Source organism: Pipra filicauda, unplaced genomic scaffold (genome assembly GCF_003945595.2).
Source record: "Pipra filicauda isolate LSUMZ 115617 unplaced genomic scaffold, ASM394559v2 scaffold351_size757598_pilon, whole genome shotgun sequence".
NCBI classification, from domain to species: Eukaryota; Metazoa; Chordata; class Aves; order Passeriformes; family Pipridae; genus Pipra; species Pipra filicauda.
This window is the reverse complement of record NW_024104478.1, coordinates 175,562-200,868: the sequence shown is the minus strand read 5'-3', so window position 1 is coordinate 200,868 and position 25,307 is coordinate 175,562. Positions and strand designations below refer to the sequence as shown.

Genomic DNA, 25,307 nt, shown 5'->3' with positions numbered 1-25,307 from the left:
TCTGCTAGAATCAACTCTGCTTTTAGGAGCCTGAAAACCAGCAGTTGTATGGATTATTACACTTGTATGACACCAAAGAAATCCAGAAAGTCTCAGAAATATCTTTCTCAAGATGCTGCTAGGTTGTCCAGTCCATTCCTGTGACAGATGATTTAACTCTGTTAACCACTTTTTTTTCCTTCATAATTTAGTTACACATTTTTTTGAGGTCTCTTTCTCTTTGAATTGCAAAACCAAGTTCTGCCAGTGCTTGATCCAAAACTCAATGTAAATCAATGGAAATCTTTTTATTGGGATTTGGCTTAAACCCACAGATTAGAAAACATGCTTATATATAATTAGATGAGATAATCCTCAAATCCTTGCTAAGGGATATTTCGTGTTCAGTGTTTGATGATTAACAGCTTATTTGTTGAAAGAGGCAGTATGTGGTTATGTGTTACCTAATGTTGAGTTTGTTTGGGATTGCAAGGGATGTAATTGATGGAATTGGTGAATGGGAAGACTGCAAAAGTACAAGCATCTATTGTTTGGTTGCAGATGGGTTTGTGACCATGAATTTGGAGCTCAAAAAATTTATACAGAAACTTGCCACTGAAATGGGGATTTGTGACTACTGAAGTGGCACAAGCAGGACTATTGGATTTTCCTCTTCAATGTATATAAATAGTATTTGTGACCTTAACTTAAAAATAAAACCTTTGTTTACATTTTCTGGGCAAATAGTTGAACACTTTTTCTTCAAACTCTTTCTTTTCTTGGACTCTTTTTGACATCACCTTCTCGATGGAGGGACAGGCCCCAGAAGCTTTTAAGAGAATTCTATGGTTGCAAGTGGAGTATATTTCAGCCAGTTTGCTTCAAGAGTATTTGAATAGCATTACAACTGCAAGATATTTTTTTCCATACAAACTTTTTTTGAAGTTCTTATTTTCATAGCATGTTTTAGAGTAAAGCAATGAAGATAATCCTCTTGTGCTCTTCAGATACCAGATTCTGCTGGATGATCAAAGTTTTCTGGCTGGTGGTTGCCTCCAGGTCTATACACAATGAACAGATGTGAAGGGGATTTTTTAAAATATGCATTGACTTTTTAGAGTTAAGCAGGCTAGTTAGAACTATCTTCTGAAATATGAAAATTACTTCTCTCTCCTGCTGCAGGATGAACTTGTTAGATTATTTTAATTTTTAAAATGTTGTTTGTTTATAAATGCCATCCAGGTGACATGCTTTCTAGCAATATCTGACAAGACTCAGTAAAATGAATGTCAGACAACAGGTTTAACTGTTTTAGCTGTATTTTCTTTCAGCTATGTTTTGTCTTATCATCCCACTAGAAAAACTGTTCTACCTGCCATATCTAAAATTATTTTCCAATGAGTTATTTTTGAGAGATGGTGGGAGTTACTAGATTGTTTCTCTCCCTACTCCTTAGTTCCTGCTCTTGGTCATAAATAAAGCTACACTCACTTTGAAAATCAGTGACAAAGTGTACATCCATACTGTTGGAAATATCAGCCCTTCCGGTTCCTTCTGGTACAGCTGGTTCCAGATAGCAGAGAGCTGAGTTGCAGAATGATGGTGGCGGCTGTTTTGGGTAGAAACTATGGAGATACAGTCTTCAATCCCTATAAATAGAACAAAAAAGTTGGGAGTGGTAATAGACATGAAGGGATTTTGGAGTTTGGAAAAGGACACATTACACTCTGCAGGAGTAGGTACTCTCACTGAAGTCCTTCTCCTGCTGGCCTTGCTGTAGGCAACTTGGACAGCCGGCAGCTTTCCCTGGTGTCCTGCCTGCCTTCAGTGGGAGTGCCAGGGGGCAGAGGTCTCACATGGCTTCCATGTTGTGTGTACCAGTCCCTTCAGGCAGCTCAGACTGCACCAGGCACCTGCACTGCTCAGCTCTGAGACAGATGGAAAACAAAGGAGGGGAGCCACTTACAAGGTGAGCTGTTAAAAGCACATCATCCTCTCTGTGCAAGTGGGACCTGAAACTCCTTGGAACAGTCTTTTGAGGAATGAACACAATTTTCATGTCTGCCTCCAGCTTTAAACAGATTAGCAGAATCTTTTGTGCTCCTAGACTGTGTTTCTTCTCTTGCAAACAACAGTTTTCACAGGCTCTATGTGAAGTGTTTTGAAGTTACATGCTTATGCAGGAGGACAGGAATTAGATGCAGCATCCAGATCTGCTACCCAGTTGGCGTGTATGCATGACAAAAAAAATGTTTTCAAAGGTTAGAAACTTCAAAAAACTTCACTTTTTCCAAGAGGGAGAGAGTATTCTTGGAGTTCTGTGTTCTCAGTCAGGTCATGCCAACATGCACCTCCTGAATTCTGATCATCTCTCTCATGTGTGGACATTTACTGGGGTGATGGAGGACAATTCTTTGGATGTCAGAGGGAATTGAGAGTAACAGCTGTAGTTGCAATGAATTACAGGGACATATAAACTGCTGGGGAGATGCTGATGTTCTGTTTTTCAAATTTTTTTGTCATTGCTCTCAATCTGTTTATATTAATTATTAAATATGGAATTTTTATATCCCATGATGCCCTTAATTTACACAAGCTCAACAGAATGTGGATCAGATACATTTTCCTTCCTGTTCCTAGCTGCGTCTTTCCATCTTTAATCTTTTCACTCACTAACAAGTGGTAACATTATGAAACATAGGGTTCTTTTCCTTCTATACCTCCAATGTATCTAAGAAGTAACTTTGATTTATCATATAATTCTAGAAAATAACTATGAAGCACTTATTGTCACTGCTGCTGTATCTTTAGTTTCTCAAATACTTTCATAATCTCAAGCAGGTGAGGGAGAAGGTGGCAAGCGTAACTGCAAGCCACATTTCTGATTCGGGGAAATTCCAGGGCCAGCCCCTCATGTTGAATATTCTGGAGGCTTAGCCAGCAGCAGGCACCCCAGGATGCTTGTTGGGCCACTTTGCTGCCTAACATCTCCACAGGACACGGCACACAATGCTATGATGCCATCTCTGACATGTCCCCTCTACTAGCAGTGGTCACATCCTTGGCAATTCCCCCCATGGTATCATTGTAGAAAACCCACAGGAAATAGTGTCTTGACTGCTGTCTCAGTGACTGTACTCCTAAACATCCTTTGATACCAAATATGATGCTCTTCTACATGGTGGAGAAGGTCTAGAGGTGTGTGAACGTTTCATCCTTTTCTGTTTTCTTTCATATTTGCCAAGTCTGAAATTGAATGATCTGTTCTGCTGTGTTAATTGATTAAGTGGCATCTATCATAACATAAAGAGATCAAACAGAATTGTTTTTTCTCCCGTGTTACCATTTAGAGCTCTCGATTCTTCGCGGATCATTAGCATATAATTTTCAGATGAGCTAGCCAGTAGGTCCCTAAATAAAAATTAGTAGAAAAGATTAGCTAGGAAAGCTAGACTGGTAATGAGCTGTTGCACTATACTAATATGATGCGTTTATAGTTCTTATTTAGCCTTAAGCAGTGATAAGGGCAAGTTGTCAGCATTTGATAGCTAGTTGGTATTTCTTGGAATTACATTGCAACAAAACCACTGAAATGAAAATAAAGCTTTTCTTGATATATGACAAGTTAAGGGTTAACTATAAATACTTGGGTCAAATATACCTCTTAGCTACACTATATGCAAATCAGCTGCACTGAGGGAAGGTTCATTGGTCGTCAAAACTTCTTTGGTCCCTTTTGGTTAATTATAATTTTTTTAAACTGGTACAGGACTGGCTTTGTAAACAGAACCACGCCTTTAAGCCATATGCTATGTATTTAATATGTCATGTAACACGCAAAAAACCCATAAACCTGAACTACTGAAAAATATTAACAATGCAACGACAACTTGAACTCTTATAGCAGTCCATTTCTTAATGATTTTGTTTACTCTGTGTTCATTTGGGAACTGCTGTCCTCCCACGGAATTAATTGGATGAAAAATAATAACATGGATCTGAAAAATTATAAGGCAGGAATAATCTAAGCCACAGGATATGAAAGACTTGAAAGCCTGGCTAACTTGACATCTGTGAGCTGAAATTTTTGTCATTGCACAGCTATAATTAGGTGACTCTAATCAGTCTCGTAATTGCTAATACGGGAAATGTCCTGTCTGTCCTCAGTAGCTGGTGGTGGGAATGACTGCTACGCACAACGTTGTGGTTCCAAACTGTAAAGCCAGACAAACTGTGCGAGCAGAATTTTCTCTGACACGCATGCTCCAAGAGAATTTTAGCTATCTCTTAAGAGGCTAAAGTATACGTGATCATGCAATCTCACTGCTAGTCATCCAAATACATTTTTAATTGGCCATTTAATTGGCCATTTCCAATCAGATTTAACACAGGGACAGGCCTTTAGGTATCTTAGGTCTGTGCAAGACTCTTGAGACTGAGAGAGAGATGAGGCAGAAGCAGGCTGGGCCATGAAGGTGTGAAACCAGCAGTTACCTGTGCCACTGGTGCTGGCTTGCCAAACAGCTGAGCTGAATGTTAGCCAGCCAGCATGCAGAGGCCAAGAAGCAGAGGGGAAGGAGCTGCATCTGAAGGAGATGAGTTAGGTGGGATGTAGCGAGGGGGGGTGTCGTAGGAACTATGCAGAAGAGGGGACAGCCAAAGTATAGAAAATGGAGTAACACAGCACACAAAACTAGTCTTCATTACTCCCTCTATTCAAAGAACAACTTGTTCATTTTTCCAGATCCTCACCGTTTGAAATGCAATTAGATGAATATGTTTTCCTACTGAATGAAATTCATGCAGTCAACAAACCTCTCTCATTATTTGCTCATCAGTGTGTATGGAAGAGGAGGAGGAAGAATAGAGAGAAGAAAGAATTTTAAGTGAGTTCACTGCTAGATCATCTGAATTAAGACATCAATTTTTGCTAGTGAAATAGCTGCAAAAGTTAACATTAAGATGTTAAGAAAGTCCTGCTGCAATAATAATTCAGTATTAGCATTCAGATGTGAGAGGAACAAATCCTGAAGGCCTGAGTTAAAACTTACTTAAGAGTAAACGAGACAACAGGTATTGCGAACTACCATCAGACCTTCGAGATGCAGTCATCATCACTCTGTATAAGAAGAAAGGAATTAAATCAGATTGCTCAAATTACTGTGGTATTACTCTGCTCTCCATTGCTGGCAAAATCCTGGCAAGAATACTCTTGAACAGACTAATACCTGCTATAGCAGAAGGAATTCTACCTGAAAGTAGAATTGGCAGTATCAGAGCCAGCAGGAGTACCACAGACATGGTATTCATTCTCAGATAACTGCAAGAGAAGTGTAGGGAACAGAACAAAGGTCTCTATGTAACCTTTGTCGACCTCACCAAGGCTTTCGATACTGTGAGCAGAAAAGGTCTATGGCAGATTTTGGAATGTTTAGGTTGTCCCCCTAAGTGCCTTCTCAGATGAGAACTTTGAAATATCTTCACTGTTCCCAAAACTGGGAAATCTGGAACAGCTGCCTGTGCAGTTAAATTCAACCCTCCTTTCAAAATGGGCATACATTTGGATACAACCCTCTGGATACAGCCCTCACCCTCTCTTCTATGCAGAAGTGGTACGTAATGTCTAGGTAAAAGAAATGTAATTTAATCTGTCTAGATCTAAGTAAATACCTGAATTGGTGACCCCTGAGAATTTATTAAGCTGAAAAGACAAGGGTCCGTAAGATGCATCAGATAGTGAAGACTGAAGAGACACTAGCTAGCATTGAAGTGGGAGCTATCAGACTAGAGTGAAGGCCATTGGGAAAGTTCTTCAAGGACCAGTTTTGGGAGAGATTTTATTTTACTCGACATTATTATCAGCAGCCTTGGCACACAAAGGAGGAGCATGCTAATCATAGCGACTGGTTACACGAAGCTGAGAGCCATCATCTGTAAAAAGGCATATGAGAACATCAGATGAGAGCAGCTGTGAGCGCTACAGTAATACAAAGGGCACTAATGCAAGGGAGTTCCCTGATGGACTCCTAACGATTTCTGATGCAATCTGGGAGCTCATCAGCTAGAAAGTGGATGGGGGTGTGTGCTGATTTAGGCACATTGGTTATCATCACAGGTGTCCATAACTGAACTAACAGTGACAAGGTAATGAAATCTGAGGAGGCATTAGGAATGACAGCAGAAAAATAGTGAGTGTTATGCAAGAGGCTAGCAATTCATCTCTTGGGTACAGCTCTAGTATATTCATCTCAAATAGATGAAGGATGAATTCAGACAAACAAGAACAAGAAAGTCTGACAAGGGGAGCTTTTCACATGAGAGAACATGAAATTAATTTGGCTTACATATCCAAATAGAGTTAAGGAAAAGAGAGCACTTTTCTGTACATGTGGAGGAGCATTCCCATTCCCATTGCAAGAGCAATGGAAACCAAAGAGCATGGTCAGATAGGGAAGTAGCTGGCTTCCAGCATGCCACTCTGAAATGGAAGTGTGTGTGGGCAGTGCTAGGTTTTAAGGATGGGTTTTCTAAATGCTTAAGGAGGATTATATGATTCTCTGTACTGGATAGGGGCAGGAGCTAATAATTCAGTTTCTTCTGACCCCAGGCATCACCCCTGCTTTGGTGATAGCTCAAGGGGATTAGGCTCACAGGACCAAGCAATGCATTTCTCTTTCCTCTTTCTCCCTCTGTGGTGGTTGTCTACCACAGTCATTTACCAGAATGACTGTCTTTGCTCTTGGCCTCTTGACAAGGGTTAATTGGATGCTGAGGAACTCTTTGCTCTGTCCCTAGGGGAACACAGCAGGCATGCAGAGGGGATGCAGGAAGGAGGCTGCAGAGTCAGACTGTAAATCTCTGTAATGTAAGAACGTAAGAATGACTGTACTGATTCAAGTCAAATGTCCTTATAATATCCTGTCTCTGTCTAAATTCAACAGCAGATGCCAAGGATGAAGTGTAAGACTGGAGCAAATACTTCATCAAAAAGTATTCAAGCCTCAACTATTTTCAGCTGTGGGAATTCACTGGCTTTGTAAACAGAAGTAGGACCTTCCAGGCACATTGTAAATGATTCCAGTTTGAGGCTTTCTGAAGACTGTTGGGTTCAAGGTTGAAAGGAGCTTTTTGTGAAAGACTGGCTCAGCTTATCTTTGAAATTTTATGTTAGTGCTTCTTGAATTTTGAACAGCTAACTTTAATAGATATCTTTTTATAATTTAAAACTAAATACATACAAACATTAGTATTGGATATTGTTTTCTGTCACTCACAACTGTTCTGACTAACAATCTTGTGGAGAGCCAGCTGTTAACATGGAAAGACTCAAATTTATGGTTGTTTTTCTGAGCACAATAGATACAATATTGAACTCTAAAGAATGTTCTGGTTACCTCAGGTAAAACTGCAAGCTATGTAACAATTGCTAAATGGCAAAAAATTTAAGAGAGTTGCTTTTCTGCCAAAGGCTAGAAGAAGATCTCTGAAGTGTTAAGAGATAAAGAGCCTATTGAAAAGCTTGTCTACTCAATGGTATTATAGTGGGCAAAATAAATATAAGAATCCATTTAAAGGGGGAGTGAAACTTCACATAACATGAAAAATGAATGTGTCTCATTAATATTTTAAATTGCTGCATGGGTGAAGAGAAATATATTTGATACAGCTTATCTCCTCTTGGTTTAAATAGCAAATATATACATTAAAATATTTATACATCAATTTTGCCACTTTTACTTACAGTACGTAGTACTTGCCTAAGTCTGGGGTCCCTCGGGTTTTATTTAGGCTCATGTGTGTATGAAGTATGGCAGAGCATGAGAGATGTTAAAGAATCATACATTTACTTTCCTTATGCCTGTATTTATAGATGACAGAATTCCCACTGTCCTACACCAGCTGCTAGATTTGGACCTGTTCTGCCCAAACTGTCATCATAAACCTGCCTGTGGTTCTGCAGTTTAATTTCAATGCCATGTATTTGACTTGAGAAGAGATTGGTTTAGTCTTTGTCTCGTGTATCCTGTCACTAAATCTGTAAAAGCCCAGTTCAGACTCTGAAGCATATGGGAGCCTTTCTGGAGATTTCAGTGACTGCTGGGTTCGGAGCACAGTGCCATGGGTTTCCGTTAATAAAATCTCAGTACTGGGGCTTGTCTTTGGACATCACTAAACCCAGGCACAGGTAGAGAATTTTCATCTGTGATCTTTAATTGCCATGCAAGTCACCATCATCACTGCTGTTGCTCAGACTGTCCCATCACATCTCTAAATCAGCAATAAGTGTGAGCAGCTCAGCCCATCTGTGGATGAAAGTTTTGTCTGTCTGACGGCCATTCATTTTTATGTCAAAGGACTTCTTGGTCTCTCTCCAGTTCCTAACAAGGTCACCCCACCCATATTGATTCCTGGCAGTACAAATATAGATGCCAAGGACTTGCAGGCCAGAGAGCATTCTGTTCATTAGATTCTGCAAACATCATTGCAGGTATCTAAGAAACTTATTTTGATCCTAAAATTATATATTGAGTGGTAAAGTGAGTTCTTGAAGCGCAACCAGCTTTTTAGTCCCTTTTGTTTTTTAAAGAAACACGTGTAGTGGAGAAACTCAGCTTTCTTACTCTTCTTGAAAGAGAAAGAATGTGTAAAGTTAAACAGCAAAGTCCATACTTAGCCCCTGTTACTTACCCACATTTTTGAAAAGACAGTCATGCATGTTGCCTAGGGTCTGTGTGTATTACCTGTACATGCCAGTATAGTATTCCTTAATATAAGTCACGGGTTTTTAATTTGTAGATGGTTTGGAGCTGAGCAACTGAGGCCAATGTGTCCCCAGCTGTTAAATGGGGACATCACACATAAAAAAATCCTCCATTCTGGAACTCGCTTCACCTGCTTAATTCCAATCCTAGGTTAGCAGATCGCTGGGCTGCTGCAAAGTCCATCTTCCTTGCCGAAGGATTGCTTCTTTTATCAGGTTTTATCAGTTTCATGCTTTGTGAAGCAGACTTGGGAACTGTATGTGAAAAGGAACTTTAAAAGGTATTAAACTGATTACCAGAGAGAGAAGCATGACTTGGGGCTTCCGGCTGTATATTTTGCTTTAATGCTGATAGTTTAATATTTTCACTGCTTTACTTTCGGTTTTGACAGCTTATAGTCAGGACCCACTTTCATGTAAGTGCATATTTTTTGGTCTGTTGATCTAAATGAGCAGTTCTAGGAGTATCAGCATCCCGAAAATAATGTTTGTAACAACTTACCTCTCAGTTTGACATCCAAAAGGGTATAAAAATTGGCCAAAAGTTTTCCTACTTTTTAGATTTTCTCTCATCTGTCTGATTTCTCTGGTGTGTTCAAGAGTGGAGTTTAAAGAGTTTCAGTCTGGTTTCTGTGGAAGCACAAATAAGATTTCTCTCCATCCACCGAGCCATCAGTTCTCACAGTGTTTACAGAGGCTTACTAACTTTGAGCTTTTTATATTATTTTCTCAAAGTTTCTTCAAATCGGCCAACATTCTAGAAGTTTATTGCTGGAGGTGATAAGGCAAGCTTGTGTGCAGGTACATAGGCAGTGTGAACTTTTAAACCTATTCTTTGGGAATATATCTAGTGAGTGGCATAGAGGAATTAGAAATTTTCATATCATTACTGACAGTAAAAATCTGCTTTTTTCTTTCTTTTTTTTCCTTTCCACACAGGAGTGTGCGTGCTTTCACTGCCCTCTGCTACAATGCTGAAGGGTATAGGAGGTTGGCATGTAAAATCCTACTTATCAAAATGTGAATTATTTCACTGAGTGACCTTCCCAGTTTCCTGGAAATGTCATCTGTTTACACTAGTAGCAGTGCCAACTGGAGTGGTTTCTAAAACTGAACAGCAGTCAATTTATTTTCAGGTACCACTCCATTTGGGATTGCAATTAGAATAACTAGAGCTGCTCTCCAGCACAGGAAACTGGGAAGGTCATGCTGCCAAATTGTTGGCATCTTGATGAAGGAGTGTAAACTACTGCTGTTGCTACTGCAGATCAAATGAGCCTAACCAGAATGAAGTAATTATGAAATCCTCCCAAAAGATCATGAATATTCATGGATCAATTACAAACATTTGAAGTTAATTTTCGTTTGAGGAAATAACCCTGGTATTCCACTCTTGGTACGTATGAATCATAACACTCCTTGCAGGCAAAGGGCAAAGCTGTTTCTTGCTTCTCGGGCTCATGGGTGCCGCTGTGTGCACAGCAGTGGCTGCCTCTGGCTGGGCAGAGGGTAACACATGACTCATGCCAGTCTGGTAGGTAGATGCTTATCTGCACTGAAAGGGGAGTTGAAGTTACTGCTGCCCTGCCCTCTTGGCAGGGGCTGTCACCCATGGGGGCTCTTCAGCACGTGTGAACCCCAATGATGAGACTGGCAGCAGCTCAGCTGCAGGGAGCTGAGGCCTTTTGAAAAACAAGCCCTTTACTTGGCCTCTTGAATGCAGAGTTGAGAGCCTTGCTTTAATCTCCCCACTGCTTGGCCCCATTAAGGCAGTGGGAGCTGGGGGCATCAGTGCTGGAAGGAAAGATGTTGAGCAAGGGGAGTGGGACCTTCTCTTCATCGTAATGGAGTGGTGGTGGAAATGCCCTCACTGTGTGTCTGCTCTGCTCCTGCCAATTTTAGCCACTAGAAGGGCTAGTGTGAAAGTGGTTTTCATAACGTGTCCTCAGGGACATGTCAGGGAGTGTTTCCTCATGCTTTTTCTTGCTATGTACCTTATAGGCACAGGCACTGCCCAACTACATCCCAACCCTTCCCTTCCCAGCACTCCTGCTGCACTGCCAGGGAGCAGGCGGCCCAGAGGAGAGGCAAGCAAGCTCCCAAGCTGCTCCAGTTGCTATTCCATAGCAGATATACTGTTGTCTTCTCATATAAAGAAACCAAACCATACAGATAGGCTGAGGCAAACTTGTGGTTGCCGTAATGCTTCCAAGTAAGGGAAACAAAGGGAGGCATGGGAGGGAGAGAGGGCTTTTTCCTTCCTTTTATGAGTGTACCTTGGTAGAAGTTAGCACATGCAGAGTTCTTAAATTATTTAAGATCTGGGTCATTATAGGTTTTAACTGTATGATTTTTTTCTCCTATAAATCGTAGTTTACCTATTGCTCACATTTTCTTAACAAGTGGCATTGACAGTTTTGGGGAATCTGGCTTTAGCTCCAAGATAGAGTTGCTGAGCCTAATTAGCTCCCTGGATTAATTGAGCTTTGGTTTTTCAGCTAGAATTTATTAGGAGCTGGCACTCTAATGAGGCAGACCAGTAGGATCCTTTTCTTTTTTATTATCTTTGAACTTTGTTTGTATGTTTTTAATGGTTGCTTGTGAATGGCATTTGGTTCTTTGCTGGGAGTTGGAGTACAGAGGGATCAATATTTTCATTTTCAGTGTAGACTTCTCTCTGAAACCATCACTGGTCTCCAGTAGAGTTGCCCTCCCAACCACCTCCCCCCTCCCACTGCACAACTTGCTTTTGCAAGTGCTGCGCTGCATGACTTTAAACTACATTTTGATCTCTTAGCTCTCATTTGAGTAATACATTGACCTGTAGATGAGGGTTTATGTCTTCAGTTTGGTATTGCCAAAATGCAAAATGCAAGTGAACCAAACCACATAAATTCACGAAGCTCAGGAAAAGACTGCAAGGAACTTTTTTTGAGTTATTGAGTTTTTTAAATGAAGGCCAAGTGGCTTCAGCTCCATTGCTGGCACAAGGCAGAAATGAGAAGATGGAGGAGACATCTTTCTCTGTGCATCTTCAGGGCTAGTGTAGTGGTGTGCAGCTCAGAGCTGGGCTAGCAATGTCAGAAACCATGCACTCTTTGGTATGTAAAGGTAAAAGTGAAGTTGTTGTGTGATAGCAGTAGCTTTATTGTGAGAGTTCTACTATGGATAAATCTGAATTGCTGAGATGAGGTAGCAAAAGGACCTTCAAGAAGTAGGGTACTTTTACATCATCTTTGAATAACAGGGCACTCCTTGTCTGTTTTGTGGCCTGTTTAAGTTTCATCAGCTTTGGATCAAATTTTGTACAAAAGTTACAGCTCTTGAATGAGCCCCTTTCATGGTGAGAGGGAGAAGAGGCCAGACTTGGGAGAAGAGGCCAACCCCCACCTGGCTACAAGCTCCTTTCAGGTGGTTTTAGAGAGCAATAAGGTCTCCCCTGAGCCTCATTTTCTCCAGGTTAAACAACCCCAGCTCCCTCAGCTGCTCCTCATAAGACTTGTGCTCCAGACCCATCACCAGCTCCATTCCTCTCTGGACATGCTCCAGCACCTCAATGTCCTTCTTGTAGTGACGGGCCCAAAAACTGAGCTGATTTGAGTAGCAGCCTCACCAGTGGGACTCTGTCCTTCTCTCATTAATTTTATTTTCTCTCTTTGGTGAAAAGAAACAAAAAGATGCTATTTTGTGCATCTGCCATATGATCATGTGTTGAACATGTCAAAACCACAAGGATTGTTCTTCAATATGAAATTTCCTCTTAAAAGACAACAATTGTAGGGGGAATCCTCCTACATTTTATATGCATTTTGTGATAGTACAATTTAAATGTAAAACCCGTACTTGGCTGCAGCAATATCTTTCTCCTGCTCTTGACCTCTTGACTGCTGCAGTATCACATGCCTTCCAGATGTGGTTTTGATTTTCCCAGTACATGAACCTAAGCACAGTATCCCCTCAGCATAGTCCTTTTAGTTGGCTCTCCCTCCCCCTGTGCAGTGAGCACAATGTTCTGGGTTGTACTAGTGTACTTAATACAAGATAACTAACTGCAGTTGCAGTGGAAATTTCTGCTTTGCTTTATTTTCCCTTTAAGGCTAGCAAGCTCCCACCTGGAACAAGTTCATTATCTCCCCAATGCCTTCTTTCACCAGGTGAAGGATTCCCCAGGTTAAAGGTTTAACATGTTACTCATCTTTCTTCAACTGCCTTGCTTCATTCTGCTAACACAGGCTTACATGGCTGAACCACCAAGGACTTTATGACTCCACCTAGCCTCATTTTGCCTGTGCCTACATACATTGCTCCCATTTCCTCTCTCCCTCTATCAAAACTATTAACAGAAAGGAAAGACATAACTAAGCAAACTATACTGGGTCGTTGTGAACTCAGCTGCTACACACCTGTAACATCTGCTGTTGGGTTTGTTCCTTTTGAGCTATAAACTCTCCTCTGTAGAGATTATTCCCATGCAATAAGAGCCAAAACCAAATATAGTCTTTATGTGATTCCCTTGTCATGTAAGCATTTATTACTGTGAATAAAGCAGTGCATCAGCTCAAAGGAGCAGACTTCACGATCAAAAATAACTGCCATAGTTACTGAGATTTTTCCTTTGACATACCTCTATAAATAATTAGATTACAAGACACCTGAGGGCATACATCATCTGATGCTGTAACAATAACACCTTGAGCGAGTTGACAACTCTCTCCTTTTGGCCAAGTGCCTAGGAAGACACTAAGGTATATGATTAATAGAGAGCACAAACACAGCCTTGCACTTCCTAAAGCTTAACTATACTATTGTATTGTCTCTCTTGTGGAATGTTATTATTCCTATTCCTAATGGTGCTGCTGTAGTTGTTGAATAGCCAAAATCCTCAGAGCAGCAGAGTGAGAGGAAAGGGAAGACAAAAAAAATGTTAATGTGGTCTTGGGAAAGACCAAAACAAAGCATATAATACAATTGGCTAAATAATTCCACAGAAAAAATCATTATTCTAACATTTCAGCTGGATATTCCTCTCCAGTATTGCCTTCTTTTTATGGAACAATTCTGTGTTTGCGTCTCCCATACACAGAATGAAATGCTGGGCAATGAAAACTCCTGTGAATTTCCTGAGCGTAATATTTATTCTTACTGCTTCATTTTCTATTCATGAATTCTATTTTGCAGCCCTAAACAAAAGCAATCACCATTTGCCTCTTTTCTGTGTAGCTTACTTTGAACACATTGCTTGCACGGATTCTTGTCAAGCTGGAGGACCTGGCAGAGGAAAATCCAGGAAGGCACTGCCCATGTTATACCCCCTCACCCTGGCCTACACCTCAACTGGGCACTGTGATTCATGCAACCATGTCAAATTACGGCAGAGTTATGGGATTCCTCTGCTGTGTATCAGTGAGCAATTAGGGGGACTTCAGAGGGTAGAGGGGCCTTGGAGGTCAGGCGATGACAGTGAAGGATGTTAGTGGGAGGAAGAGGGGAAGAAAGAGGAGATTGATCCTGGAAGAGTGTCTAGCAGCGATGCTGGAGAGTGGCAAAGTCTGGTGCAGCTGGTTAGACCACTGCAGGATGAAACTGAGCTCTACCAGGCTGTTTAGGGGAGGAATTAGGGGTGAGTGTCATGATGTGGGAGTAAGAACAAGCAAGAAGATTAGATGAAGAAACCCCCTGATAGAAGAGAATAGGATTGTTTGACGAGAGAAGAGCATGTCAAAAAGGACATGAACACGTTAGAGCACAGCTTTCCTACAGCACCGCAAAGGATTGTGATACTCCTGAGTCTCACTGCTTTTCTATAGGCAGCAAATACTAGCAAAACCCCATGGTAAATTGTGAGTCATGTTCTCCTTCTTTACTGCTTGTCCAAACAAAAGGTGGCAGCCGGTGGCTGCTGCTGCCACCAGCTAGTTCAGCAACTGAGGCTATTTAACATATAGGAATGTTCCAGGCTTGCTGGAGTCTCATTGAAGTGTAACCACAAATTCACATGAAATTACATAAAATACAAATAATACGAGCATTTGGATTTTGAAATCAATTGCTACAGGGGCAGGAAATGTCAAAATTAATGGGCTATACATTGTGTTGTCTGTTCAGGATTCCCCCCAAGTATTATCTTTTTCAAGGCAGATAAACGACTTACTTTACACATGAATTGAGACTGTACAGCAATGTGGTCATTGTGAACAAAACCTTCCCTGATTTGTAACAGAAACTGGAAGGCATATGGAGACTGGGATTGAGGACTGTGGAAGTGAAGGAAGGTCTTCTGAAGGGAACTGGTACTACGTTCAGAACTAGCTCTACCAATGTCTTCCTAAAATTTTTAGATGGGCTACTAATTGTATGTTCCTGGTTCTTTTGAGTACCCAGTCTGAAAACCATCTGACCCATTTTATGTTCAAGAGAAGTCAAAGTTAGCTGAACGTGAAAGACTATGCAATGATCAGTATTCCAAAAGATTGGTGCTTTTCACCAAACACTTGTACTTAGTGCTTCAGGTATAATCAGAGGATTATGTACCTCGCCTCAGAGGCATTAATCAGATACTGCATTGATGAACTCCCCAGGGAAAAGAAAAAATAATTAAGAGCCCTTGAAGAAATCAGTTGTTCTGGGTTCTGAGATGAGTATGTATAGTCATAACAGTAGATAATGGACAAGTCTGACCATTGCAAGGCAAGGATTAAATGAAAGACTAAATAATTTATAGTTCAGTGAGCACTGTTTTTCCTGTGCAGGGATTGAGGTAGGGGTCTAGTGTAAAAATAGTATCTAGTCATTAAATTAAGGATTTTGACTTAACAGCACTGTAAGTCCTTCAGCAGCTTTTGTAATATGAGAGGGTGGAAATAACAGAGGAGAAAAAGGGGCAGAATGGAGAAGCAAGAAGCCCTCAAATGGAGGGCTGTTACTCCATGGAATTAACTGAAGATTTCTGCCTGGCAATCTTCTGTGCCACACCTGCAGACATACTTCATAGAGACATCTAAGTTCAGTTTCCTGCCCACAGAGGTCCTGCTTCTGGACTTTTCCAGAGTTAAAACTTTGCATACTTTCTCTTGGAGTTTTACCTGTGTGGCATGTATGAATAATATTTAGCAGCATTTTCCTGTAGCCATGATTATCTAAGGAGCTAGGCAAGAAAAGGTGTAAGAGTAATGTATTTTATTAGACCAAGTGATGTAATAAGCAAAAAAATAAGGTGACTTTTAAATACTGAAAAAACTGCAGAATTGACTTACCAGTATACAGTTATTGAAGTCTGAAGTGTGGTATCCTGACCACATCTTCATTTTTCTCTGTGTATTACATCCTCATATTCATGATAGGTTATGGTGAATTTCCTAAACTATAAAAACATTAGTTGATGGGATAGAAATTTATTTAAAATGAAGACAGGTATATTAAATGGTGTCATCGTGCTGCTCTGGCATATAATTTTTATTGCTTTTGGAGCAGAATAGAAATAGACCATTGGCATTCCTGAAGTTTCATCTGCTATAAAAACATTGGTGCATTTCACTATGCTGCTGTGAGAAATCTGGGACGTTCTGCTAGCCAGCCTCTGCTTAATACAATGAGCAACATGCACGCAGGAGCAGCAGACTTTCTGTGAACTTCTTCAAATTTTCTGTGTCACTTAGTTTACAGAGCCAGAGGATCAACAAAGGTCTTGCTTCTCAAAGCCCTTCCAGTGCAGAAGTGCAGACCTTCTCTTTGTAAAACTTCTGCTTTCACAGGAAATTTTGCATTTGCAAATACCAGCTCATGAATCACCTAATGAAACAATTCATAGCCTTCCATTTTTTTCAGGCAGAAATGCTATGTCAGCACTCAGAAGAACAAAGCATCTACTTTGTGTCTCACACTGTCTGTTAAGCAAATTTCAGTGAGACATCCAAAATATTTTACCAATATTTTAATTGAAGAGGATAGAGTGAGTTCAAGATTAAACAACACATTTTTGTGTTTTATATTCTCTTTTATTTTCTTTCATTCCTTCCAAAGTTAGTAGGTGGTATTGTGAGAGACCAGTGAACCTTGAACAGCTGAACTTGTCTTATGACAATGTCCAGAATTGACAAAAATCTGTGTTTCATAACTTTCTTCCCCTTTATTTTATTTTATTTTTAAGTGTACGGTAGTGACACGAGGCTAATTATTTTTTCTGGGTGCAGAGGGAAGCTGATAGTCAAGATGCCGGCTGCTGAATGAACAAACTCTGAAATTAGAAATCAGTGTTGGCTGGGCTTTTTACTGCTAGGTCTCATGCTTTAATCATTGACAAATCTGCCCTTTAGTTCCCAACTGATATATGTCAGAGGATCATTTGAATTATATAATAGGTATTTCCTCTGCATTGTCATTCTTCTTGCAAGCGTGTGTTTCAGTACAAGCAGATGGCACAGATTATTTTATATTCCTAATGCATATACCTCTAGGAGAGCCACAGCTCAGTTTGCTGATGCTGGCTGCATGGGCTATATGTTCTCAGGAGACCAACATGTTTAGAATGTATTCTTTTGCCCTTTCCTCTGGCATCTCATGTTTTGCTATGATAGAAGCATTGGCAAATGAAAGGCTTGTTATTGATTTCTGTGCAGATGTTAATAATTTCCGCGTTACTCTGCATTGGAGTGGCAGCAACTGATGTACAAAATTTGACATCTTAATTATTCCATGATGGAAAGGAGGGACACTAACCTGAGATACAGCAGCTTATTAACTCTGGATCTGTGGATTTAAAGCAGCCTTAGGTCACAAGTGAAATGAGTGAGGCTGTCTCAGTGTAGTCTGTATGGATATTTGTTTGCTTCTCAAAGACACCTGATGCCTTCACTGTGTCTGGAGCAGATGGAAGCAGAAATCCCAAAACGAAAAAATGTTTTACTTCCAGTATTGCTAGCCAAGCTGAAATTGTAAGTACTAGAAATCTCAGGAGATGCACGATTTATGAGCTCTCCAGAGTTATTACTAGATGCATCAAAATATGCAACCCAAATGCTGCTGTTTATTAATCAAAAAGAGAGGTCCTAGAGTTTTGGTATTTGTCCATCAGTCCCAATCAGGTAGGCATAGGTTCAGTTCCCAGCAGTTGCAGCTTTATGAAGAGTTCCTGTGAGTTGGAAATGTCAAGTGAATGACCAAGGGCACACATGCACCACAGGTGATTAGCAGATATTGAACAGTGAGCCCCAAAAATCTGATCTGCAGCCACTGAAGGTGTTGCTATCATTGTGACAGTGAAAGCAATTTCTTTACCAATAGATAAATATCAAACTGTCGCTGTCTTTGTTTTCAGCTGTATGTAACTATCACCCACAACTTTTAGCATAGGAGAGGCTGTCTTCAAGAGGATACCATTTCCCAAGTAACCATCCAGTTGACCTGTACATCATGTAGATAAATGTCTCTTTAAAAATTGTATATTTTGCATTTCTGACTACAGGATTAGATGACCACCACAGAATTATTTTATATGCATCATCATGCTGTTAAAATTCATATTCTCAGTCCAGTCACAGACAGCCCCACAATAAGGCATCAGCATTTCAAAAGCTATCCGATGCTGAACAATAGAGTAAGTGGCAAGAAGAGAAAATTTGATTTCCGCCTCAGTGGAAGAAAAGATCTAATATGAAAGAACAATTGTGTGAAGTCTGAAGACTTGATTGTTTTGTATTTCACCAGCAGCATCCAAAACTGACTTCAGTGATTTAACTACTATTAACCTTGAGTTATCCAGTGCCCTGGAAGGCAAGAAAAAATTTGTGTTCTCTAATCTAATCCACTACCCTCTTTGTCCTCCAGAGCTGGGCCAGGGTTTGCCTGCACACCCTGCATTTCCAAAGGGCAGCAGTTTGATGTGTGCTGCTTTAGCTTCTTAACAGTCTCCAGTGCTGGTCTGCATCTCTGTTTTGGCAGTGGTAACAGTGCAGGTAGGACTGAGACCAGAAAAAGACAGAAGGCAGGAACTGGGATAAGAAGTTTGACTTGTAGTCCAGCGTCTTTCAGCATGCTCAGCTGCAAAAGCAGCATAGCCTAAACCTGAGGAAGGCAACTAATTAAGATTCCATTAAAAAGAGGAGAAAATATCTTGCCAAGACTCAAGTTGCATCATGGTGGCCGAAATGAAACCTTGCTCGCTAATGTAGCCTTAATTCATTTTATTTTACAGAGACAGCAAGCTCACCATGTTGCTTCGAGAGTCCTTGGGGAATATGAACTGCCGCACCACAATGATAGCTCACATTTCAGCTACTGCAGGGAACTATGCTGAGACACTGTCCACCATCCAGATTGCATCACGGGTCCTAAGGATGAAGAAAAAGAAAACTAAGGTAAGACAATGTATAACTCCCTTGTGATGGTGGAGGAGGGAGGAAAAAGGATCCTGAAGGTTCCTTAATAGGGTAGAGCAAAATGTAAAAAATCAGTAATCAATTCCAAAGTGTATGGGTTGTATATACCCTGTCCTAGGCAAGTGTCACAGAGCACATATCAGAGACTAGGGCGGGTAAATGCATCAGCTTCAAAGACAGAGGAGTGAGTTCAGACATATCTACTGTAGCAGGTTTGTAAGCTGCCCTCATTTAATGATATAACTGTCAGAGAGCATTTATTTTCCATTATGCTCTTAGTGCTAATGAAATAATAAGGAACAAAACTGCTGCAGAGTTAAAGGAAATTGAGATTAATTAAGAATTAGATTCTCTATGCTTCTCAGAGAGAGCAGTAGCAAAATAAATGCAAAACAGTGTGTCCATTGCCAGCATTGGTGCCTTTTTTATTCCTACTGCTTCTAAATAAGGGTGGTAGATTTTCCAGGAAACAGGCTGTACCTGTTTTCATGATTTAGAGTCCCGGTTCCTTCTATGAAGCTTATGGTGTGAATTGAGCAGAACAAGTGAATGTTATGTGTTTCACTTAAACAAAAGATTTTTTTGTCAATTGACCGAAGAGAGGCAAGTGAAGAAATTCGGTCCACACATCGTCACGGCGCTGTGTCTCCAGAGACCTCTGAGTGCATGTTATCCAATCCCACACACTATAAGTAGGACCAAAGAGGGTCATATGTAATGAGTTTTCTTGATCCTCTTCACACACACACACACACACACACACACAAAATCAGCAAAGGCTTTACCAAATATCTGATTTCTTTGGACAGGGTCAACTAAGGGAGGGGTCCTAATTAATTTTTTTAGCACTTTTTTTTGGAAGTCTCATGATTTTGAGTGGGACTCAGAGTTGAAGTATTGGGTTCTCCATTGAACAATAGCTGCGTGTTTGCTGTAGGACTGTGGATAAGCAGCTTCAAAGCTCTGTGCCTTAGTTTAGAGATCCCAGTTTAGATGTGACTGTGACCTTTTTGTGTATGCAGTTTGTGCAAGGAGCAGCTTGCAATGCTGAAATATCATAGACTCTCTTTCTCTCATATTGCAGTACACATCGAGTTCTTCTGGAGGAGAAAGCTCTTGTGAGGAGGGCAGGATGCGGAGGCCAACCCAGCTGAGACCTTTCCATTCTAGAAACACTGTTGACCCAGACTTTCCTATTTTGCATTTATCAAGTGATCCTGATTATTCATCCAGCAGTGAGCAGTCATGTGATACGGTGATTTATGTTGGTCCCAATGGCACTGCCCTTTCTGATAAGGAACTGACAGATAATGAGGGTCCCCCTGACTTTGTTCCCATAGTTCCTGCTCTGCAAAAGACCAAAAATGAGGGCAGGTTGGAGGAAATTAGTGAATCAGGGCCCAGCACATCTGAAAGAGACTGCCTGAAGTGCAACACCTTTGCAGAGCTCCAGGAGAGGCTGGATTGCATAGATGGCAGTGAAGAGACTGACAAATTTCCCTTTGAAGAGATGCCTGCTCAATTTAGCTCAGACCAGATGTCTAAGTGCTCTGTCTCAAGCCAGCTGGCAGAACTTAGCCACTTACCAGAGTCAGATAAGGAAGATACGATGCCAGAATGTCAGCATCCTGATAGAGAAGCCAAGGAAAATATAAATGCAACACCCAGCAAAACTAAGAGAAATCACTCCCCTGTTTCTTCTGGAGCTCTTACTAATCTTTCAACTCCTTCTTCTCCCAGGAGTGTAACAGGCAGCTCTAGTAAAGAGCTTAGCTCTTGTCAGTTAGCACACAGCACCAGCTTGCAGAGCAGCAGAGAAGGGCTCAACACCTGTGGATTTGTGGAAGGCAAGCCTCGGCCAATGGGTTCACCCCGGCTTGGCATTGCAAGCCTCTCAAAGACATCTGAGTATAAGCCACCAACTTCTCCTTCCCAGAGGTGCAAGGTCTATACACAGAAAGGAGTCCTGCCCAGCTCCACTCCCCCACCAGCTCCCCTGAGTAAGGATGCTGGGATGACGTCTAGTGAATCTTTATTACAACCAGAAATTCGGACCCCGCCTGTAGGCATGAGCCCTCAGATTATGAAGAAGTCGGTGTCCTCCAGCAATGGAGATTTTGAAGAGACTGTTCTCAATGAAGATCAGCAGCAAAGCATTTCTCCAGAATCCAAGAAGGAGATTCTGACCACCACCATGGTGACCGTTCAGCAACCTTTGGAGCTGAATGGAGAGGATGAGCTGGTGTTCACTCTTGTAGAAGAGCTAACCATTAGTGGGGTCCTTGACAATGGGCGCCCAACCAGTATCATCAGTTTTAACAGTGACTGCTCAGTGCAGGCTTTGGCCTCTGGGTCTAGACCAGTCAGTATTATCAGCAGCATATCTGAAGATCTTGAATGTTACTCCAGTGCAGCTCCTGTGTCTGAAGTCAGCATCACACAGTTCCTTCCACTTCCAAAGTTGAGTCTAGATGACAAATCCCGAGATGATGGCAGCAGGCGCTCATCCATCAGCTCATGGTTGAGTGAAATGAGCACAGGGAGTGATGGTGAACAGTCGTGCCATAGCTTCATAGCCCAGGCATGCTATGGGCATGGGGAAGCTATGGCAGAACCCCCTGTCTCCGAGTTTGCAAGCACCATACAAAGTGCCAGCATGATTTGTGTAAGTGATAAACAGAAGTCAGTGGCTGACAACATGCTTATACTGTCGGAAATGGGGGAGGAAGCTTTCAGCAAAGTGCCACCCATCAAAGGTTGTAAAATATCAGCTCTAGGAAAAACTACTGTCACAATCAAAAACACCACAAGCCTTAGCAGCTGTGAAGGCTACATCCCAATGAAGACAAACATTACTGTGTACCCATGTATTGCTGTCAATCCCTTCAAAGCACAAGACACTGATGATGCTGTACCGGCAGTAACTGTAGACCCAAAGGTTGCTCATCCCCATGACAGGAAAGAATCTAGTGCTAAGAAGGATATCAAATTTGAAGACCCTTGGCTGAAGAGAGAAGAAGATGTTAAAAAGGACAGCTCTGAGAGCAGTGATGGGCCAAGGCCTGACACGGCTGTGGTTTCAGCCAAGCCCGAGCACAGCACAAAGCAGTCCTCAGTGGACAGGTTTAGCACCAGCAGTGGGGATGCTTCTATTTCACCAGGATCTGACAGTCTAAAAAGGATTGTGGATGGGTGTGAGGTGGCAGCATCTAGCTCTGCAACCCAAAGTCCTGTTCATTCCAGTGATGGCTTGAAGAATTTTAGCCTCCCTCGAGGCCTCCCGAAGGCAAGCAAGGTGGAGGAGTCTGACAGTCATCTCCATCCTACGACCACTGACAGCAGTGGAGTCAGTTCTCCTGCCCTCCTCCTGTTTTCTAAGGCTAGTCTTGACAAGAAAATGGTATCTCCCAAACACTGCATCCTCACTCGTCCCAAAGGGACCCCTCCTCTGCCACCAGTGAGAAAGTCAAGCTTGGATCAGAAGAACAGAGCCAGCCCCCAGCACAGTGCAGCCAGCAGCACCACGAGCAGTCCCTCCAGCCAGCCTGTGTCCTTCCTGGCCAGCTTCCCTGAGGAGCTGAATGCCAAACAAAAGGGCCCTGGCATTGATTGCAGTGTCAACAACAGCAGCAGCAAGCTCTTCAGTGCCAAACTGGAGCAGCTTGCCAGCAGGACCAACTCCCTTGGGAGGTCCACAGGAAGCCACTATGAGTGTTTGTCACTGGAAAGAGCAGAAAGCCTGTCGTCTGTGAGCTCCAAGATGAGCCCTGGCAGAGACACCACAATGCCCAGGGCTGGAAGGAGCCTCAGCCGCAGTGCCATGTCCTCACCCACCAACTCGGGCCTCTCCCAGTCAGCAGGTGCCTCCCCAAAAGCCAGCCAGTCAAAGATCTCTGCAGTCAGCAAGCTCCTGCTGGCAAGTCCCAAGGCCCGCAGCCTGTCTGCCTCTGCCACCAAAACGCTCAGCTTCTCCACCAAATCTCTGCCTCAGTCCGTAGGGCAGAGCTCCAGTTTGCCCCCAAGTGGGAAGAACATGTCCTGGTCAATGCAGTCCCTCAGCAGAAGCCGGGGCTCCAGCCTTGCTTCCAAACTGCCTCTTCGGGCTGTCAATGGGCGGATTTCAGAGCTGCTCCAAGGGAGTGCCAGTGCCAGAGGCTTACAGCTGCAGGGAAGCTCAGAGGCAGATGAGCGTGGGGGCCTTCCCGGAGATGAGAAGCCAGCTGTTCACATGCTGCCTTCACCTTACAGCAAGATCACCCCTCCTCGGAAACCTCACCGCTGTAGCAGTGGCCATGGGAGCGACAACAGCAGTGTCCTGAGTGGGGAGCTGCCCCCTGCCATGGGGAAAACAGCCCTCTTCTACCACAGCGGGGGGAGCAGTGGCTATGAGAGCATGATGAGGGACAGCGAGGCGACAGGGAGTGCCTCATCAGCTCAAGACTCCATGAGCGAGAACAGTAGCTCTGCGAGCGGCAGGTGCCGAAGTCTCAAAAATCCAAAGAAACGATCAAATGCAGGTAAGCTTGTGGTGGTGTGAAAGAGGGATGCAGATCAAAGCAGGTAACTAGTAATGTGGTGGGTAGGCTAGCTCTAAAGGTAAGCTGGTTAAATACCATTCTTAGCTGAGAAGAGAGGACAGGATAAGTTTCCTAGGCTCTGCCTTGCTTCAGTTTGGAACATGCACAAATCCTTTGTGGTTTCATTGCCTTGGCAGTGGAGTCTCTCCCTCACCTGTTTCACTTAGGTTTACTTCAGATGAACAAAAATTGGTTAGTAATGCCAATGACAGCCACATTCAAGTATTTATACAAGTATACTTGTGATTTGATTCCCGAAAGATGCCTTTGTTAGGCCATGAAATGTAATTGTTACTCTTAAGCGCTTTGGACACAGACTTCCTTCTTATTATGCACATTTCACCAGCCCAAGACAAGAGTCTTGCCAAATATCTATATCTGTTGTGAGCCCAGTTTTTTTCCTTGTGTGCTCTGGATACCCAAAGGTGCAAGATGCCCTACATCTGAAACTGCTGAATTCTTTCTTCCTGCATAGAAGATGGAACGAATTGTACCCATGTGCCTTGAAAGATGTTATCTTGTGTCTGAAGTTCTTTCTTTTTAAGTTTTGACTTGAGACTCCTTTTCCCACTAATTTATTGATAAAAAATAACAGATTATATTAAGAACAATATATAGGAACTACTGCACTGAAGGACTTGCAACTGAAACCTTTTTAGTGATCGTGGTACAAATCAGAAAGACTTCACCTTTGTTCAGATATAATCCTCGGTAGCTTTCACACTACATCAGGACTTTTTTATTAGGTGGCAAGAGCCTCCTGTGTAATACCAAGAGTCTGTGCAGTTGCAACTTGTACATATTCCCACCAGAACGAGTTTCATAAAGTTGCAGAACAGGGATGGGGAGCATTCATGAGCTGGTCACCTCGCCTTTTTCCTGGACGCTGTTTTCCCAACCTGTAGTGCAAGTCCTGCCTAACCTACTTTTGAAAAAAATGCACGTTGACATTGGAACTGGTGTACACAGGTATGTGGAGTATCAGTGACTAATCCTACAGTAGCTCTGGCTGTCCAAAATTTTTTTTTCTCGTAGTTTTCCTAAGTCACCAGCCATTCCACTTGCTACAATACTCACCTCATTTGCAGTGAACAAACTGAGTAATGCATAACTCTCTCTTTCTTTATGCTCTTGACTGTGGTGGCAGGAAGAACACGTTCAACACAGATGTGAATGCTATAGATACCGCTATTAAAACAATATCCATAAATGCATGGTTGATTGTACCTGCTCAGAGTATGCATCTGAAAGTGATCACTCTACATACTGCAAACCCAGATGAAGTGATTAAATAATCTTTCTGAAGTTAATTTTGCATCCTGTGAAAAAATATCTTTCCTATCCCCTCAGTTTAAGTGGTAATAATTTGATTTTCCTCTTTCTGAGGAACTCTTCCTCTAAAAGCTCCTTTCAAATATAAACTTGCAAGAAAAATAGGGATGATTTGTGTGTTGTGGAAAAGGAAAACAAAGCTGTCCACAGTGATGGAATTTTTGTGTGCATGCTGACAACTGGATTGTGCCTTGTGGAGAAGCTGCCCATGTAACATAGACTTTTTCCACAGGTCATTTAGATGCAAAAATTTATCAAGTTCTGTGAAAACAGGCAGCTGTGCAG

The 25,307-nt window shown here is 42.0% G+C and overlaps 1 protein-coding gene across 1 annotated transcript in view; it reads left to right on the top strand.

Annotated features, from left to right (window-relative positions):
• Positions 1-25,307, top strand: part of KIF26B (kinesin family member 26B) — a 288,027-nt gene that overhangs the window by 242,037 nt on the left and 20,683 nt on the right. The window contains exons 11-12 of the mRNA XM_027740999.2: positions 18,930-19,092; positions 20,198-23,630. Of these exons, the coding sequence (XP_027596800.1) occupies positions 18,930-19,092; positions 20,198-23,630 (3,596 nt within the window). The remainder of the gene's footprint in view (positions 1-18,929; positions 19,093-20,197; positions 23,631-25,307) is intronic.